We start from the raw sequence: 19,913 nt of genomic DNA on the forward strand, positions 1-19,913 counted from the left end.
TTAAAATCTACTGGACCACCTCTGCAAGCTGAAAAAAAAAACTAACATGATTTTATTAAAGCAGTGAAGATGAGATACTCTCATCATACAAAGTAAAGCCTAACAGACGAGCGCTTTGAATCAAAGGAATTTTCACTTGGCGATAAAAAAAGTAACAAGGAGAATTTAATCTGATACTCCAGACATCAAAAGAGACTAAAGCTGACACACAACATGAAAAGAGTTGTTTTTAATTTTATTAAATTCATGTGTGCATCTTTTTGACAGGAGGACACCTGCACTTGTGTCTGCAGTAAAAGATGGAACATTTTGAAGTCCTGAGATAATCATGGAAGTTTCAGCATTTACAAATGTAACCAGTAGGAAGTTCTTCAACTATTCTATAACTATTACATTCTATACAGGTCAAATTTGACTAATTTTAATGTTTGAAATAAGTAAAAAATAAAACAAATTTCATCCTTTAAACCAGTCTTTTTCCAAAGTGACCCAAAATACACAAAAAATTTAATATTTTAATTTTTCATACTGTTTTACAGATGTTAAAAATTTGTGTACACTGCTCAAAAAAGAACACCTTAAAAACAATGAAAATTATGCTGCATATTCTGACATTGACTAATGCATTAACGTTATATTATTGTTGATTTAATATTTAAAATTAGCTTTTTTAAAAATATTATAGCATTAAGCACAGTGTTTAACATGGTTATATGATAAACCCCATAAAAAGTAGATAAAATATATTTGAATCGTCACAACTGTTATCTTTTTATCTTTTGGTAAAACAGGAAATTATGTTACGTGAAAATAGATGTATGTATGCATATCAATTGATATATATTTCCATTTTCGGTTTAAACACTTATTATGAAGGAATTCTGGGCCAGATCAAAATGGAACTGGAGAATACTGTGAAGGCAGGAAATATGACCAGTATGTAAGTTCTGAACGAAGTGAGATATTCACAGGTAGGTCCCCGGTGTGTTTGAGAACATTTAGATTGAAAGAAATAGAGGTATGAGGTCTTTGCACTGTCAGCACTAAAGCATTTGTGGAAAATTAAGGCTTTTAAGCCAAAGGTGAAATAAAAGGAGTCAGTTTATAGACTTGTATACTTTAATGTTAACTGACATATATGATCCTTCTTTTCTGCTTATATTATTGATTATTTATTGTTTGTTTTAAAGCACTTCCACTGCTCTGAAAAGTGTGAGATAAATAAAGATGATTCTTTTTCATTAGTATTCTACAGCATTTCCTCCTTTCGCATTAACTAAAAAGCTGGATTCCTTCATTGTTTATCCATCCATCTAAGCAATTTTCCTTGATTTGGTATTCAGGGTGTTAACTCTGAGAGCAGCCCCTTCATCTTTTATGAATTGGTACAATGATTGAAACAGTGTTCACACCATTTCAATGGAAAATATATGAACACAGACTTTACTTTTTTTGCCCTTGTAGAAATTACCACCATGCAGTGACCCACAAAATATAATGCTTATCAAGGTCAGAAAGAAAAATGTGCAACATAATGTGTGCAACTCACACTGAAGTCATGTCAAAATTCGAATCATTATTTTTCTGCAACATTCGAACGTGTTCTTCACATAGCACACATTTTTATTCATTTTCTCCAGCCTGAGACAACTTTCCACTATAATAATGTACTGGATCTATGCTTTAAAATCAAGATGTATGTATAGAAAGACTGTTGTTTCCATGTGTAGTTATTTAAGTTTGGGAAAGTTGCACACCTTTGGTTTTGGAGTGTTATGTTCCGGTTCAAGTCATTTCCTGTTATATTTTGTAATCATTAGTCGTTGTGTATTCTAATCAGTTTTACTTCCTCCCTTTAGTAGTTTTCCATCCTTGATAATTATAATCTATGACCTGATTAATCTGACCGGCGTTGCTTTCTACATCCATTCCCAAACTACCAATTACTCTTCTGTGTCCAATTACTTAATCACTCACCCCAGTATATATACACCCATTTGTTCTCCCACATTGTCTTGTTACTACTAGTCCAGTTTTCTAGTGATTTTTTTCCTGTACCTTTTTTTCTGGAGTTCCTGGTGTTTTTATTTGTTTCGGCCCACGTTTTTAGTCTCTGGTTTCCTCTTGTATGATATTTTGTCATGTTTTTGCATTTTGCCTGCCCCATGTCTGCATTACTTGTGCTTCAATGCTGTCTTTCTGTGTATTACCACTGGTTGGATTAAAAGGTTAGATTTTTGGTCCTCCTCCAGTGAAATTCTCACAACCCTTCCAACATATATGAAAAGCCAAAAGCAGAAAGATTCAAAGAATGATTAATGATAACTGACATTAAGTGACACATTACATAAAAAAGAAGCTGGGGTAGAGTTTGGTTGCAAAGCAGCTTGAAGTGTGAAGTTAAAATTACCTAAACAGCACGCCCTGCAAGAGATTTGCCAAATGCATATGACTGAACTATTAGCTTGATTTTGTTTCCAGCCTGAACTAAAGATGCCCTCGATTTGAATTATATTCTTTATATGAGAGGCCAAAACAAAACTTGGACACACCAAAACAGCATCCGATAGTATTGAAAATCACAACTTCCAGTACTTGCAGTTATTTTTCTATCTCATGTCAATCAGTGAAGTTTTCTCATCTTACTTCCGCTTATCTGCAGCAGTTCTCGAAGCTAAAAAGATTTTTTTTAAATTGCATTTTATTCACCAGTAACTTTTATTTTCCTAGCCCGTATATCAGTACAGATGTTTCTATCAACAGTCAAAACAAGACACACGCAGCTTGCTATGCTGAGGTCAGAGGGTGTCTTTTATTAAGCAAAATATAGAATCGCTGCATTGGACTACAGCGTAGAACACCAGTCTCAAGTAAATTACTTTAAAACTAGCTTACAGTTTTTTTGTCTCTTATTTTGACCTGTGTCAGCAGGTTTTTAAAAACATGCCACAAATTCCATCTAAGCACATGTCATGGCATGAATCATATCTACATTTTAAATTTTCCTAAATGAGACAGTGGGATTAGAAAATGAAAACCCTACTCAGATAAAAACAAAATAAAATAAAATAATGCATATTAAATGGAAGGCCACAAAAAAAGAAAACTGTAAATAAAATGATATGAAATACAATGTTAAATAAGTTTACTATTTATTAAAAAAACCCCCAACTAATTTACGTAATTTTAGTATTAGGTATTAAAGAGACGGAACAATTCTCCACTACTGAAACAGAGTATTGTAGCTGAATTGTAACTGATATCATTGGTGTATTCAGAGCGACAGATAATCCTATTTTAGCCTGGCTGTCAGTCATTGCCAGAGCTTCATGACCTTAACACTGTGCTTGATACCAAAGCATGCAATCTTAACTGGCCATCCGAGAATATTTCACGGTATTACAGACACTGCTGCTAATTATCTCACACAGACAGTGTTCTCTGCTGTCTTTGGGTTTTCCTACATCCCAGTTAACACACTTAGGAAATGAAATGTTCTATAGCTTCATCCTAAGTAGTAGTGATTTCCAATTTAATTTCCATCCATGTGTTCCATTTGGTCATCCTGTATAGCGATTTTCAGTACCATACAGTACAGACTAGGACTGATAATGATGCATTTTGGTATCGTTTCGCACAGTTTAATTCTAACTGAAACTGTCTAGAGTATAAAATCCTGCACGGGAAGATCTGATTTCAGTGCTCTGATTGCACAAAAGACACTTTTGACACACAAGTTTTTCGGCAGAGCACTGACAATGAGACGGTAATAATTTCTGACTCTTAGACAGCATGCAGAATAACTTGATTGAATGAGTATAATTATGCAAGAGTAGGCAATCCATCCTCATTACCACAGGCATCCCTCACATGGCCTCGGCTCCATAATTATTAAGTGTATTTAATCCTTACTTTAAGTGCTCCACCTGAGTGTGCTCTCAGTATGGAGTGAGTGGTAGATGTGAATGAACTATACTATAAAATGGAACTTTATTTTGCTTCTAAGGGGAGACCAAGTAAATCCAAATCAAGACAAAGGGTGGTGGTATGATTAGATGCTTGATGGCTAAATGTGAAAAGGGCAGGGCTACGCTATGGCACACAGTATCAAAGTGTATGCAACTAATATGTATTAATATGTGCAATTAAATGTCCCCATGCAAAGGACACTGAAAGTGCCTACATAAAGACGCTTTCATGATTTACTGATTCTCCCTTTCTCACCCACTGTTTTCAACAATACCACGTGACGTCAGCGTGGATTATTTTCTCAATTTCCCTCACTGATAATTGGCTTCCAACAGATTGACCTTTCTATTTAGTTTTTGATTAAAAATGGGTCCCTTAACTTCCATTTGGATATTAATTGATGTCACTTACTGTTCAGCTTATAATTTGGCCAATGCACCATTTAACTTTCAAATATTGGCTTCTTACAGGAACACCTTGTTTGCATTTTTAGTCTCAGTCAATGTGGTGTATTTAAGCATGCATCACATTTAGGAGCATTTTTCATCTTCGTTTGTAATATGTAACTATGTTATTGTGTTTAAAAATCCAAAGTGATGGGAAAATAAGCAGCATTTAATAAACAATTCTTACATCACACCTGCGAAAAACAGCAAAAACAACAAAAAATGGTATAAAGTGTTTAAAATGGATCTGTTGCACCATATGTACTGAATTTTTGTAATGTACCGATGAAGATAACAAACAAATGTTCCAAACAATTCATAAATAATTACAACACATATGTGCTCAGATCAGATTCAGATCAGTCACTTAGGGATGGATGTTTCATCAAGTATAGATGATGAAAGACCAAACTGAAATAATACAATGCCCACACTTTAAAGACAATAACAGTACCCCTTTTCAGGCTTTGTAATAGTCGGTAGTTTGTCATCTGTGAAGACTGAGTTGAGGGCCCGGTGTAATCTCTGGAAAACAAGCAACAACATGTGCTTACTGTAAATGATGTGTCTGATTTTTAAGTGTCTGAAAGACTTTACCATAAGCAGCAACAACAAAGCAAGAACAAAAAACAAATGCACAAAATTTGCAAAACCAGAAACTGTAGATAAAAACCATTCATTTTATAAATCTTATTTTTCATAATTGCTTGCACAAACTATTTTTAAATTATAGTGTGACCACAGTCACGGTCACCACATGTGTGTTTGAGTGTGAGTCTGGTCCGTACCTGGCTTGTGTGTAGCCAGTATTTGAAGCGTGGCTCCTTGACCCTTGGGATCACCAGCTTGTACACAATGTGTTCCGCTATGGTGGTCAGCAAAGATAAAGCCACGCCCACACACAACATCACAAACAGACCAGAAAAATGCTTTATACCCATCTGCAGCGTCTGGAGAGAAAGAAATGAGACAATCAGTATATGATAGAGAAGCTTGAGAAAGTGAAAAGGTGGGAAGGATAAAGGAGGTTATACAGGGAGTGTGTATACAGATATGCATATGGAGAAGCAGATGTTTAAAAACAATCCATGAACAGTCAAGTGAAACAGATTGTTTTCGCAGGATGCTATGCAACGGACTATAAAAGTAAAGGCTTTGGCAATTTACTGGTCTGGAGCATTCAGTTGTTTGTTAACACAATGACACAATCTTCCCATGAGTGGATGCCCCAGCAGAATTACCCAGAGGTCAGACCTTGCAAGCTCAGAGAAACTGCAAAAAACCCAGGAGCAATACCTCAAATGTTACAGCCTCCAGTTAGCACATTAAATATTAAAGTTCATGACAGTATGATTTAAAAAAAAAATGAACAAGTGTGTGTTTGGAAGTGTTGCAAGCCTCTTCTCTCTAAAAAGAACATGGTAGCACTGTTTATGTTTGCAAAACTGAATCTGAAGAAACCACAAGACGTCTGGATCAATGTCCTTTGAACAGATGAGACCAAAACAAAGATGTTTGGCAAAAAACAAACAAATCGTATCGGCACAAACACCTCTGTCAAGCACAACACTTTAGTGATGATGATTTGGTGGTTGGTGGTTGGTTTTGCAGCCACAGGACCCCGGCACCAAACTATTCTAGAGCCAAATGCTAGGCAATCTGATGAACTGCTGAAGCTTCACTTCGGCCATGCAACAGGGCAATGATCTCAGTACAATGAAGCATAGAACATTGACAACAGAAAGAATCAAGGTGTTGCAATGACCCTGTATAAGTCACACAACAGTGTGAGGGCATTACAAAGTCATATAGAAAACAAGTACTTTAAGTTATTCCTGCTAAAGATGGTTTTATAAGTAACTGAATCTGTAATTTAGGGTGTACTTAGATTTTGCATAGAGTCCTCTTATTCATATGACAGTAAATGACTTTAAGCTTCATACTTATATCTTGAAATTCTCATTGTCTAATTATTTGAGACACATAATGCAATAAATAATATATTAAATGTATTGCTTACATGTGATTCATATGGATTATTAGCTTATTTTGCTCATAAAAAGAAACTGAGGGCAAAATTAAGGGCGATAGCCTCCAAATATCATTACGAAGTCAGTCACAGGTAAAAATTGCTTGTTTCATTTAAATAAAAACAGAATAATTTTTCAGAGGACTGGAAATCTGAAGTAAGACCACCTTGCATTTACAAACTCAGGGCAAACACGTCATGAAATTAATTTTAAATCTCTTGGAACAAGTTTTCTCATTCTTCTGAAATATAAGAGAATCCCTCTGGGATATCACACTTTCGATCAGATTGTGATTGCCTCCTTCACATCTTAATTTACACTCGTTCTGTTCTAAATGTGTCCATATTATTGTGCGAGTCTGTACATGTAGCCATCTACAAATGTGATATAACACTTTGCTTAACTGACCACTTGTTGCAGTTACTGCAGTCACATATATTCTCATAAGAATCTTTTTAGTGCTGAGTGTGCAATAGCTTTTTGATACCGGGGCAGCTGCAGTGATTACATTATAAAGTCATGTTGGTGAAGAATACATGATGGATTAAATTTATCAATGCATTTTTGTGACTTGGCACGCTAGCAGTAATGAAATTTTGGACGGTGGAAGATAATGATTCCTGAGAAGTTGTTGAATAAAGAGAATAGTAACCTTTGGCTGTGCTGGCATACATTTTAAACTCTATAGAAATCCATTGGGATAGGGGAAAAACTGCGGTATCCTTCAAAGTCAAGATGAGCTCACTGTATATATGTGACGTTAATCTGATCTAAGGCTACGTTCACACTGCAGGTCTTAATGCTCAATTCCGATTTTGTGATCAAATCCGATTTTTTTTGTCTGGTTGTTCATACTACAAAGGAAATATGACAGCAAACGCTCTCTAGTGTGAACGGTTCACGGCCCTCAAAGCGGCCCGCATGCGCAAAAGAAGACGTCACACACAACGCCTTCTGTTTGCGGAAGCAAAAATGGCGGCTACAGAGCTAGTAGGTGTTGTCGAAGCAGTCTATCAATTCCTGCACAGTCGTAACCGACAGAATTTTGAGAAATAAATTAGAGAGAGAAGGACACTGAGAAATTAAGAGAGCCCGTGCTATAACAATGGCCGCCATGCTTTCTCATTTGTTTTCTCTAGCGCTGATAATTGGTGTCTGTCTTGTGTCAGTGACGTAAAAGACGAATTTAATGCAACATAACCATCAAACAGCAGTCGCTTTCTAAAACATCAGATATGAATCGGATTCAGTACCACATACGAAAGTGACCTAGATCAGATTTGAAAATATCGGATTTGTGCTGTTCACACTGACATACCATGAACGGATATGGGTCGCAAAGGGTCATAAAAGTCGGATTTGATGCGCTTTCCCTGCAGTGTGAACGTAGCCTAATACTCCAGCTTCAGTGAATAAAGAACACGTTTGAGCCTGTGTCTAATAGCACACTCCAACATTCCTCATTAGCAGTGTTGGGGAGTAACGGAATACATGTACCGCTGTTACGTATTTAAAATACAAAATATGAGTAACTGTATTCCGTTACAGTTACCGTTTAAAAAGGTGGTATTTAGAATACAGTTACTTTGTTGAAATAAATGGATTACATGGCGGTACTTTCCTGTTTCATATTGTGGCGGGTCAGGACTGTTTGGGTTTTGTTTGACAGCTACGATCTGTTGTTCCAGGCGGCAGCGTTACGGTTGCCGTGGTTACAGTGTGACGCTCTCTCTCTGCGACTGTGTGTTTCCTGGGTGAGAGAGCGCCTTTTTGTTGTTGTTGTTGTGCTAAGCTAATAGGCAGAGTGTTAGAGACATAGCCCTAAAGGATGTGGCCTCATGGGCAGTGTAGTCCGTGCTGCAGGGAGAATGGACTGCCATACCCGTTATGTGTCTGTGAGCGCGAGGAGGGAGAAAAAGGAGAGTGGAAAGGTACGAGTTGTCATCGAGCAGAAACGGGAGCTGGAAGCATGTAAATATAATAATAACCACTGCAGCCAAGAAGAGAGCCTGACGAGCCCAGTTGTAAGTAAGCTATTAAGACTCGACTGTACACCGTGTTCGTGTTTTCCTCCGAAAACAATAAGTTCCGTTGGAGCAGTCTTTCAACGCCTCTCTCTGTCTCTCGCAAGCAAAGTTGACCCAGACAACAAAGTAAATCTATTTTTCGGCTACGAGCCCAAAATGGAACCGATGTATTAGCCAGAGGTCCCTTTACTACGGTTCGGAGTCGCGGACCTTCAGTAATAGTAATAATTCACACAGCAATAGTACATTTATGTAGTTGTAAAAAGCATGATAATATATTAAGTAATCCAAAGTATTCAGAATACGTTACTCTCATTGAGTAACGTAACAGAATACGTTACAAAATACGTTTTGGGGCATGTATTCTGTAATCTGTAATGGAATACATTTTAAAAGTAACCTTCCCAACACTGCTCATTAGAAGGCTCAGCACATGAAAACACATACTATATGCTACAGGTTTTTGGTAACACATGCTTCTAGGCTCATACCACTATATACAACAATCATTTCTAATGGTGCTGTTATATTTCACCATTTGACTGCATAAATTAGCAGAAAAAAATCAATAAAAAAGCACATCACTTTTATCATCTTCACTTCTTTTATCACCATTTATTTCTCGGTAATGCTAAGTTTGGCCCTCCTAATGTTAGGTAATTGAATAATATGCAATTTATTGGTATTGATTTTATTACTTCAAATGGGATCAGATTCTTTGGGGTGACGGAGAGCTGGGTAAATGCCAGAGAGCTTGGCTACTGTACCTCAGTGAAGCCAATCCATCAGATTTTTCATCTTTTCAGAATCCTTAGGCTTACTGCTGGTGGTAGTCACTCATCGGTATAAATAATTGCTACAAAAAAGTGCTGAGCAGGGCTAAAACTGGGCCAAGCTTGTCAGTAACTCATATTGCTTATATGACATGAGGGCCCTGCTGTGAATGCAAGTGAACAACAAAGTTTAGAAATCAGTTTAGGTCATTTTAAGTTAATGATATATACTTGATATTTAAAATCATTACCAATAATATGAGAACCCTAAGTGTGCACATGATCACCGTACTGTGGTTTCTGTGAGACAAAAATTGAAATACACACCCAGATGAAGCTAAATATCAGTTGAGCAGGTTTCTCCTCCGTAGCGTTAGGCAGACTGAGGTATGATGGTGCAAAATGAATTGTACCCGGAGCAATTTAAATGTCTGCAGCTCTAGATAGCATCTATAACACGTCTAACTGCTACACACCGGGAAATGATTCACTTAGGTGACATTGAATCTGTGGCAATGCAACGTGCCACATTGCCACAACTCCTGCTTCTGAGCTCATGAAATGGCAATTTACATTTAAGATTAAGTATTTAGTAGACGCTGTCATTCAAAGGTACAAATCACGAGTGCTTATTTAGGCGACATCCTTGTGATCGACAGACATTATGTTGCCATCCACACAGCAGCTAAGAAAATAAATAAAAAGAACAAAGTACAAAAGGATCAAGCGCAGTATGCTGTGTGCAGTCTGCACTGACCTATAGGAGCCTCTTTTATAGTGTTTGAAGTCACAGTCGGGGAGAAATATGGCCAGAAATAACTAGTATTGCATTTCTAATAAAACATATATTTCTCATACTATGAGTTACTCGAGAAAATGGCCTCTTTGCATTGACATCTTGTAGTATAATTATTGAAGTAGACTTTATGTGTAGTGAACAAAATATGAAAGATTACTTTTCTGAGTAAGTCACTGTGTGGGGTACATAAGACTTTTCAGAGCTTTCAAATAAAGATTCCACATAAATATTTGAGAGCAAAGAAACTTGAGTAAGATTTGAGTAAGACATAAAAATGAGACAAATGCGTTATATTATATTGTTCTGATTTTGAAATTGTAGAAATGATCATTTATGATATAATGAAATGATAAATACGCTCTATTTTCCCTACACTGCCTCGCTTTAATCTTACCTCAGTCACAGCGAAACTGCGCTTCCCGCAGGGAACGACCTTGTACCATTTGTCATGCAGCATGTCCATGAAGCCATCTGACTTGTACTGACTAATAAGCTCCGAGATGTTGGAAGTGAGTGGAGAGTTCTGAGGGAGGCCAATGCCATAGCCTGCCATTGGACACACACAAACACACACAGAGACTCTTTAGCGATTATTCTTCTGTCATAACGGCAAAAACACCTTTTTTCATGTCACCTTCATGCTGCTGTTGTATTCTTTCCCTGGTCTACCGCTATGGGAAAAACAAGCTGCTGAGCTGATACACTTGGAGGTCTGGATAATTTAGCTTTTTTACTTTAAAAAGTCATAATTTTTCCAAAGCAAAGCTTGATGATATAATTATATCTCTGAACGTCTTAGCAGGCCAGGAGAGTGTGACAAATTCAGCAACAGCCAATTGCAAAAGTACCTTTCCTTGGTAGGAAGCGTGCTGATTGATGTGTATTGTATCTTGAAGGCTTAAGAGTGCATTAAGTAATTAACAACACCGCTGGAATGTGGGACTACGATGGCTTGTAATGGAAGCAACCGCCACGGGAACATTTTCACAGCGGGAGGAAGAGGCTTTCTAAATGGACCACAGATTAACAGTAGACACTGGAGAGTGTAAGCTTTTGAAAGCCAAAAGATTAACCACTGTGTAAACGTTGAGTGATTGATATTGTTAAATTTAGGCTTGTTCTAAAATTGCTCATGGTCAGTTAGTCTGCAGTGACGCAGAAAGACCTCTTAAAATCAGGTGATGATTAAAACCAGAGCTGGTGGATGCTATTCACATGTCAGAGTAGTGATAGATTTCATCTAAAATGTTCATAATTGATATGCTCGCACATTACCTTCAATTGCAAAAGGTTTTCCTACTGTTAGTGTTTTACAGTCTGCATCTATGGAGACCTCATAGTCCAACAGTGCTTTGTCCATGATGAATGCATCCAATTTCTGAGGGTCAGCCCTGTAAGCAAAACAACATACTGTAAGTACACTGCAGCTGCAAAAAGTACCCTGTGCACATTCATAACACTCCTCCAGCACAGCATAGTGATGAAATCAAACATTTGTGTTCACTCAAATTTTGCCATCATTCCTCAAGCTAAACAGTAAGAGATTATGCATATATTGTGCTGCATAATTTTGCAGACATAATAAGAATTCAAATATAATTGTAATAAATGTAATTTATATTGTGTGGGTCATTTTTAAGCAGTTGAACTTTGTAATACTACATCAAGTAAACAAACTGGCATTTGCAGTGTGATAGATGGATAATTTGCAAGACTCATCGAGTGATTCTCTCAATATCAGGAGACCAACAGCAAATCTTTTACACTATTTTAAGCCGCCTTCTGAATTTGACATGAAAAATTAATCTTCACCACCTCACGAGACAGTAGCTTAAATGAACCTTAGCTCATTGTCTCACTCTTCGTCTGTGACTCTCAGGCTTATTTTCCCTGTGTCTGTCCTCGTGTCACTTCTCTGACTTCACAGGGTGAGTAGAAAGAATGAACTTCACCTTCAGTCATTCTGTTTTAACAGGTCCTACAAACCTTTTTTATGCTCTACCTAACTTCATGTGTAGGGCAGAGCTGAATATATAGGCCCTATGAAAACTGTTTGCATTTTTCTTCTCTGGAAATCAAAACATGCAAAGTTTAATTAACGGTAAAGCACGAAGACTGACTGCAGACATGGTGCTACTTAATGCACAATACAAACTGAAAATGAAACCGAAAACAGCGAATAAAGCATAAAAGCATGCAAGAATGAACTGTTTTTCTTTGAGCTTGTGGGCGTTTTACAAAGCCTTTTAAATGGCAGCACACCCTGAAATTATCACTGAGACTGAAATGTAAGTGATTCAACAAATATTTTTGCCTTGTTTGAACTTCATAATTCTGATGCTGGCCTTGCCTTTACTTTCCCCCCAATCCTTTCATTGGCTACCTTTCAGGAAAATTACTGCCTGCCTACAGATTTTTGCCAATTTATTTGTATTCCTCACAAGTCTGTTATATAGAGGTGAGATATTACGTCACAACACTCTGAGAGGCTTTTACAAATCAACTTTAAAATGTCTTTACTGACAGCTAGAGTCTACCGGGATACAAACGCTACAAAGACTTTTTCAAGATATACTGTGTTTTGCTTGTTATCAAGGACAGCGTTTGAAATCTTGCACTATCTTCTCCCTGCAAGCTGCCTGTTCATTATTACCGGCTGAATTATGCTGCAGCTGGCATCCTTGGTCTTTTACCACAGCATCTCATTTATGGTCAAAGCACTATCTTGACATCAGCCATCTAACAAACTAATATGATTAAATCACGATGCATCCCTTTTTACATCATCTATAAATCACATATTTGCATGAAGGGAAAACACCACTGCTGACATCAAAATGTCTGTGGTGTACTTTTATGTAAAGCCAGAGTTTCCATTACTGTGGGGTTATAGGGATAAGTCTTTGCATTATGAAGTACATTCGCAGGTTGAAATTGCTCTCTAATAAATTGTCTTCTCTGTCGTATTAGAGTAGCATTCCCTATATATCCATTAATAGGCCAGCTGTAATGGTACATGACAGCTGTCTGATGGCTTGTAATGCTTCAGCCAGTGAATTTTTTCCAAATGCTCTAATTATAAAGAAGACAGGCTGCAGTCAGTGGTGTTGATAGTTTGTTTCAGTAGCACTGGTGAGACATGGTCATTAAAGTTGAAACATTATTGAAAAAACAAAACAAAAGAATTGCCCTGATAAAAATCAGTGCTTACTGTAATCGGTGCCTAGTGTGTAGGGATGACAACTCCAAGTAGTCATCTAAATTACTGTATTTTCTCAAGCATTTCACAATGTGTGCTACATATACAGCAGCATTTTGTTTATCTGTCTTGTTTTTTGTTAATTATCCATTTGATAAACAAGAGTGTGCCCCAACAGCCTGTGTGGCACACTCTTATTTACCATTCCCATGATCACTGTCAGCGTCATCAGTCAGCATGTTCTTATAAGATCCCTTAAAACCTGGTTTTGATTGTTAATGTTTACCTCCTTGTGAAAATACACTCAATATTCAGCTGTACTGCTTGCTCTTTGTTTGGTACACCTCTAGTACTGGGTTGGGCTCCCTTTTGCCTTTAAAATTGCCTTAATTTTTCATGGCATATATTCAACAAGGTGCTGGAAACATTGCTTAGAGATTCTCCTGGAAGCAGCCATCAGAAGATAGGAGCATGTGGTCAAACAAGCTCACAATATTCAGTTAGGCTGAGTTTTTTTATTTTGCCCAAAGTGTGCCAAGAGAAAAAGAAACAAACAAACAAACCCCCAAAAACAACCATTACATTATACCAGCAGCCCCAACCACTGATACAAGGCAGAGTGGATCTATGCTATTCTTTATGGCAAATTCAGACCCTACCTGATGTTGCAGTAGAAATAGCAACTCATTTGAACCAGGCAATGTTTTTCCAATCATCTATCATCCAATTTTGGTGAGTCTGAGTGAACTGAAGCCTCGGTGTCCTGTTTTTAGCTGACAGGAGTGCTCCCTCCATGCTCTTCTGCATACCATAATTGCAGTAAGTGGGTAATTGAGTTATTGCTCAGTCTTGTCATAGTCTTGTCATATTCCTCTGACATCAGCATGGCATTTTCACTGGATATTTTCTCTTCGTTAGGGGGTTCATCCCTGAGATGATTCTGTGGGAAACTTCCATAAGATAATCAGAAATACTTATACCAGCCCGTCTGGCAACAACAACCCTGCCACATTCAAAGTCACTTAGGATACCTTTCTTCCCCATTCTGATGCTTAGTTTGAACTTTACCAGGCTGACCTGACTATGTCAAAGTGCATTAAACTGCTTACGAAGTGGTCAGCATGGAGTTTAGTCTGTTTGTCAACACTAGCAAGGCATTGGAGGGGGAGGACATTACAACTATAATTTTTTTTTTTTTGCTAAACAGCAGTCTGGCATTGAAAAAAAGATACAAATTATTTCTACATAGCACTGTGTACTTTGGAAAGTTGGTCCGTTCTTATTAGGAAGGAAAAAAGAAAAAAAAACATTGCTCACTAGAGCCGACCTCACTCTAATTACCCCTCAAATAAACACTGAAGCTGAAAAGACTACATTCCTCCACCCCACAGGCAGTACATTGAATTAATTATCAAAATATGACAAAAGATATGATCCAAAGTAAAATCCAAGAAAAGCAAGTATACTTACACTTCTATAAAAACTTTAGTGCAATTAGTGCAGTATATATTAGAGATATACTATCAGTCTGTTAGTGCACAAGTGTCTTGCATATGTATATACATAATGCTTAGTCCCTAGTGAAGTAAATCCCAATGCAGAGGATTGCATTGCGGCACATTTGTATACTGTCTTGTTGCCAAGTTGTAATTTTCTAAAGATGACATTTTTGCTTTCCCTCTAATCAGCATTTTACAAGCTCAGTAAAAATAAATCTCGTTTCATCCGTTCAAATTGTGTTCCATGCAGACCTGCTGTCTTTAAAAAAAACAAACAAACCTAAAACTATATTCTGTTATGCACCATGGGTTGCTAGTTGAATGTTGAAAGGGCTGAGGATGACAGCAGTGGCAGGAAAAAGAGGAAGGTAAGATCTGAATGAGAACAGGCAGGCTTGTGGTGGGGAATGACAGCAGCAGGGATGCAATTTTCTTCTCCTTTTTTTTCAAATCTGGCTTTCATTCAGTATGCGCACACTCTTATTTTTTTATTTATTTATTTTTTATCAAAGATGATGCAGTTTCTTTTTTTCACTTGTGCAACCAAACAGAAGTTGATTTTCAGGGGCAATGACTAGAGAAGTTAGCTAACTGAGCGGATATTAGGAAAGCTGACAGCAGTACCTGGATCAGTAAAGACTGAGCATAAATCAATAAAGATTTGATTATGGTCCTCCAAAAAAATGTATGTCTGCCTGTATGCTATATGTGGCCTGTATGCATCTTATAGCCCTACTTGAGATGATGTATGCCATCTGGCGTTGCCGGGACATTGTATCTTCTCATGTACTCGTGCATCTCGGGGAAACTCTTCTTGACGTAGTCCTCTGCACTGCTTTCTCTCACTGTAGCAAATCTGAATCCCTGAGAGGGATGGTGCAGCTGCAAGAAAGAAGAAATAAAACAAGATACCTTCAGAACTCAAATCAAGAAAGTTTGTTGCTTTACATTTTCTTTGTTTCTTTACACTAATTTGTTTCTTTTTTTTTCTTGAACATGCCGACTCTAAACATTCCTGCATTCTTGTAATTCAGTGACTTAATGAGCTGCCGAAAACCAATTAATCACCTTAATTCCCACGCGCCCCTACAAGGGTGTTTAATTAAAGAGTATATTTGCTGAGTAACAATTTTAAGACAATGAAACATCAGTGTAAGTACAAAAGCAAACAAATAACCTCTAGACATTTTAAATATTTGTTTAAATGAAATTCATTTAGAACAAAAACAACTCAGAACCAAAATGTAATTTGTTATTATGATTTAATGATATCAATATAAACACAGGAAGAAGACGTACTCATATCACACTGAATATTTCTCCTTATGTAGTCAGTGTTTCAATAAATCTGTGTGTACATTTTCCTTTGGCTCACCAATATAAAGATATGAGTGGTGACTAAAGACTTTTCTCCTATACTATACTGATTTTTACCTTTGGATCATGGATTCCCGACAACTGTTCATAAGTTTTCTCCCCAACCATTACAGCAGCCAGGTTAGCAGTATAGGTGGACAGACAGAATAGACAGAAGATGGCCCAAAGGTTCATCAGCAGACGCCCAGTCCAGCATTTTGGTGGCTTGATGGCCACTGTTCTTCCAAAGAGAATGGCATAGCACACATTAAGTGCTGAGGAGAAGGAGAACACTCGGTCACGGTTGCGTCCACGTGGCGTCATACCAAATGGACTGTGCCACTCATACAGAGTGAGGAAGATGGCGGTGACATGGAGGGAAACAAAGATGCCGAGCCACATGGACCAGTGTAGAGGCCACATAAAGGCACCGATGGGTGCGGCTGTATCACGAGTACGCACCTGGGCAGGTGGGGATACAGGATTGAAGAAAAAAAAAAGCACTGCATAAGGAATATTGCAAAACTGAAAAGATGTTGTAATTATCAAAAATTACTGTTGTTCTCAATGTTTCATAAATCAGAGGAAATGTGGAGTTTTTGGAAGACATTAATTAGGACTATTATGGAAAGATCCTATCAGCCCCCCTCCCCATCCTCCCTCTCCCTTCACTACAAATAAACTCTATAATAATAAAAACTGATCACAGTGGGATGGTGCAAATTCATTATAGTACCCTTGCCTCAATTGGAGAAAATTGGTTTCACAGTCCAGTGATTGTGAAGCAAATGCTGTTTCTGACGCTGCTGTTTGTAAGAGAGATACTTCTAGTGGAATGGGAAAAAGAAAAAAATACAGATAATAGAAAATACATCCACTGTAAATAAAGCAGAACGTCTACATCTGTAGCAGCATACTAGGAAAAAGTAACAATAGTGATTACCACCATCCCTATGCCTGTCAGCTGTTGAGACTAGCTGCAGTAATTGTAATAATAAGTTCTTTCTGCAAAGCTGTATAACCCCCAGAACAGCCCCGCATATGGGATTGCACTGGAATCCAATAATGTATGGTTGGCAGTGGTAAAACATATTGATACTGACCGTCTGCATACTGAGAGGAGAGAGTTGAGGTCAGGTCAATGACACACATCAAAGAGAGATAGGTTAAAGAGTAACAGAAATTAGGAGAAGAAGTGGAGAGGAAAAGAGGAGGAAAAAAGAAGCCAGAGAGTGAAGAGCAACACTGACCAGAATTCCTAGGCTTGTGGAGAAGAAAGGTGAGGTGAAGTCAATCACCTGGCTCCTAGCTGAATTAATGCTAAAAGATGTCACTGCCAGGTGGGCAGCACCACTGAGAAGATCACCCACCAATCCTGTCCAACGACCATTCTTAAACCCCCCGTATTTCCCATCACCAACAATGTAGAGATCGAAAGTAAAGCCCATGTCCTCCCCCAGCTTCTCCAATAGATCAATGCAGTAGCCATAGCAGCATTTCTTTAGATCTGTGGGAACAGATCCATTGGTTCCTCTGAGGTTCTGGAAAAGTCCTTCCAAAACTGAAGAGTCATTGGTAAGCGGGTCCAGGCACAGCTGCCCAGCAGGACATAACCCATCCGAATCCACTTCACGGGTAAATACAAATGGGTGCTCCACCAGTGTCACTACTCGCATGTGCAACCGTGGAGGTCGGCGCCAATCGCCACCTCCTCCAGAACCTGGATGGTTTGGCCAGGCTGCTGGGTCCATCAGAATTCTCCCCCTGCGCCAGCGTCCCAGGCGGGTCCAGGTTGGCTGGCCTAAGGGATCCAGCTGGAGGGACCAGATGTAGTGATGGGCTTCTGAGATGACATTCTGGCTCTGACTGTTGCTGGATATGAAACCGCTCTGGCCCTCAAATGATGTGTTGGCTACAAATCTGAGGAGAATGAAGAGAAAGAGAAAACAAGAAGTGTCAGGGGGGAAAAAAGGAGTGAGGGACATTGTGAAGAAGCTTGGAAGAGAAAAAAGGCGAGCAGAAGGGTACACACAGTTTTACTGGACACATGCTTAATGTCAAACATCATTAAAATTTTGGGAACATTTTTTAACAATATACTTATTATGTTTGCAAAGAGTGATACCCAGTCAAAAGTCAATCAAAAATCAAACTCTGGGCTCAGTGCATACAGATGTTCAGTATAATAGCACATTTTATCCCCTGTAGACAATATTCTTACAGGAAGTCTCAAGAGAACAGGTTTATTTGATTTGTTTGTCTAAACTGAACACAAGTCTATCTCTTTTGCGCACTAATACTAATGCAGTTAAATGCTAGATCTTAAAGGTTTTGTGCTTCTCTAAAAAATCAGCCCTCTTAAATGACTTAAATGAATTATATTAAAAAGTCAATATTTTCTGTGCATTCAATTCCATTTGTTGTCTTTTGTGATCAAAGACATTTGAAGTATCAAAAAGAGAGCTATAGGTAAATTTTTTATATACATTTTTTGTGTGTGGGAGCACTGTTTGCAGGTTGGCACTATCTCCTCATGGGAAGAATGTCCTGGTTTTAAATCCACTGGCTGGATGGGGTCTTTCTGTATAGAATTTGCACATTAACAGCATGGTTGTGTGGGTTCTCTGTCTCCAAAATCCAAATACATGGAAGTTAACAGGTATGAATGGTTGTCTGTCTCTGAGTATTAGTTCTACAACAGACTGGTAAACTGTCCACCTCTCGCCCTATGGGAGCTGGGAAAGGCTCCATCCCCACCACAACCCTGAATTGTTTGAGTGGAAGAAAATGGATGGATGGATGAGTTGATTTTTCCAAACTATTTGGGATTATAACCAATGAAAAGAAAATCAATTCGACCATATGCAATTACGCACTACTTCTGAGTGTGTATATGTGTGTATCACATGTCATTTACACACCTCTTTTCACTCACTATTTGTTTATAAACCATTTTGCGTTTAATTATTAGTTATTAATAATCCCTGGTTCTCTCCCACCGTGTGCCTTCTGTCCTGTCGCTCTCCTTCTTTGTCATTTGATTACTAGGGTTTTCTCTCTGTTATCATATGATCTTCACATTATAAAGCAGCTTGAAAGAACTGTTGTGACAATTTCGCACTAAATTTCTAGGATATAGAAGGTTCAAGAAAACGTAGGTCTTATTAGACTGTAGACAACTGTATGTTCTCAAGATGGTCTGTAAGTATCATTTAGGGCGTCCTTTCAATGTTACATTTTAAAGTTCCATTCACTTCTCTTCACTTTACTGTACAGTTAAATGATGCTAACTGAAACAGATGAAAGATTGTTTGGATTACAAATGAAATTAGTAAAAAAAATAATAAAAATAATTTCACTTGGTGAAAGCAGCTGAAATATTGTGGTAATCTTAAAAAACATTAACAAAAAACCCTCCAAAAGACAAGAAATAATCATCAGTCTGTCTTGTCAACACTACATGCTTTGTTTACTCACTGATCCAATCCAGCCTGATCCTGGAGAGCACAACAACACCGTGCTGACTACTTCTGACTTTGACACACATTAATAGCAGTTGTTTGAACAAATAACCAGTGTTGCATTTTTTTATGATCAGCTCTGCCTGGAGAGGAATCATTTCAGATCAAGTTTATGATGCTACCCTGACAGTATGTTTGATAAATATGAATATGCATGGCATATGCATATGTCTTCTTTATGACTCAGAAAGCTGAAACCCATTTTCTTTTATATCTTAAATACAACAGAGAGACTCAGAGTGCACTGAGCACAGTTCATGTTGCACAATAAAGTAAATTGCAGGATGCACAGCT

General features: G+C 37.9%; 1 protein-coding gene across 1 annotated transcript in view; it reads right to left on the minus strand.

The window, feature by feature from the left end:
- grin3a (glutamate receptor, ionotropic, N-methyl-D-aspartate 3A) overlaps window positions 1-19,913 on the minus strand; it is a 52,273-nt gene that overhangs the window by 5,938 nt on the left and 26,422 nt on the right. The window contains exons 3-9 of the mRNA XM_026174200.2: window positions 17,349-18,018; window positions 16,177-16,560; window positions 15,479-15,624; window positions 11,320-11,435; window positions 10,439-10,590; window positions 5,204-5,365; window positions 4,870-4,940 (exon numbers count right to left, since the gene is read on the minus strand). Coding sequence (XP_026029985.2) covers window positions 4,870-4,940; window positions 5,204-5,365; window positions 10,439-10,590; window positions 11,320-11,435; window positions 15,479-15,624; window positions 16,177-16,560; window positions 17,349-18,018 — 1,701 coding nt within the window. The remainder of the gene's footprint in view (window positions 1-4,869; window positions 4,941-5,203; window positions 5,366-10,438; window positions 10,591-11,319; window positions 11,436-15,478; window positions 15,625-16,176; window positions 16,561-17,348; window positions 18,019-19,913) is intronic.

The sequence above is a fragment of the Astatotilapia calliptera genome, chromosome 7, assembly GCF_964374335.1.
Source record: "Astatotilapia calliptera chromosome 7, fAstCal68.1, whole genome shotgun sequence".
NCBI lineage: Eukaryota > Metazoa > Chordata > Actinopteri > Cichliformes > Cichlidae > Astatotilapia > Astatotilapia calliptera.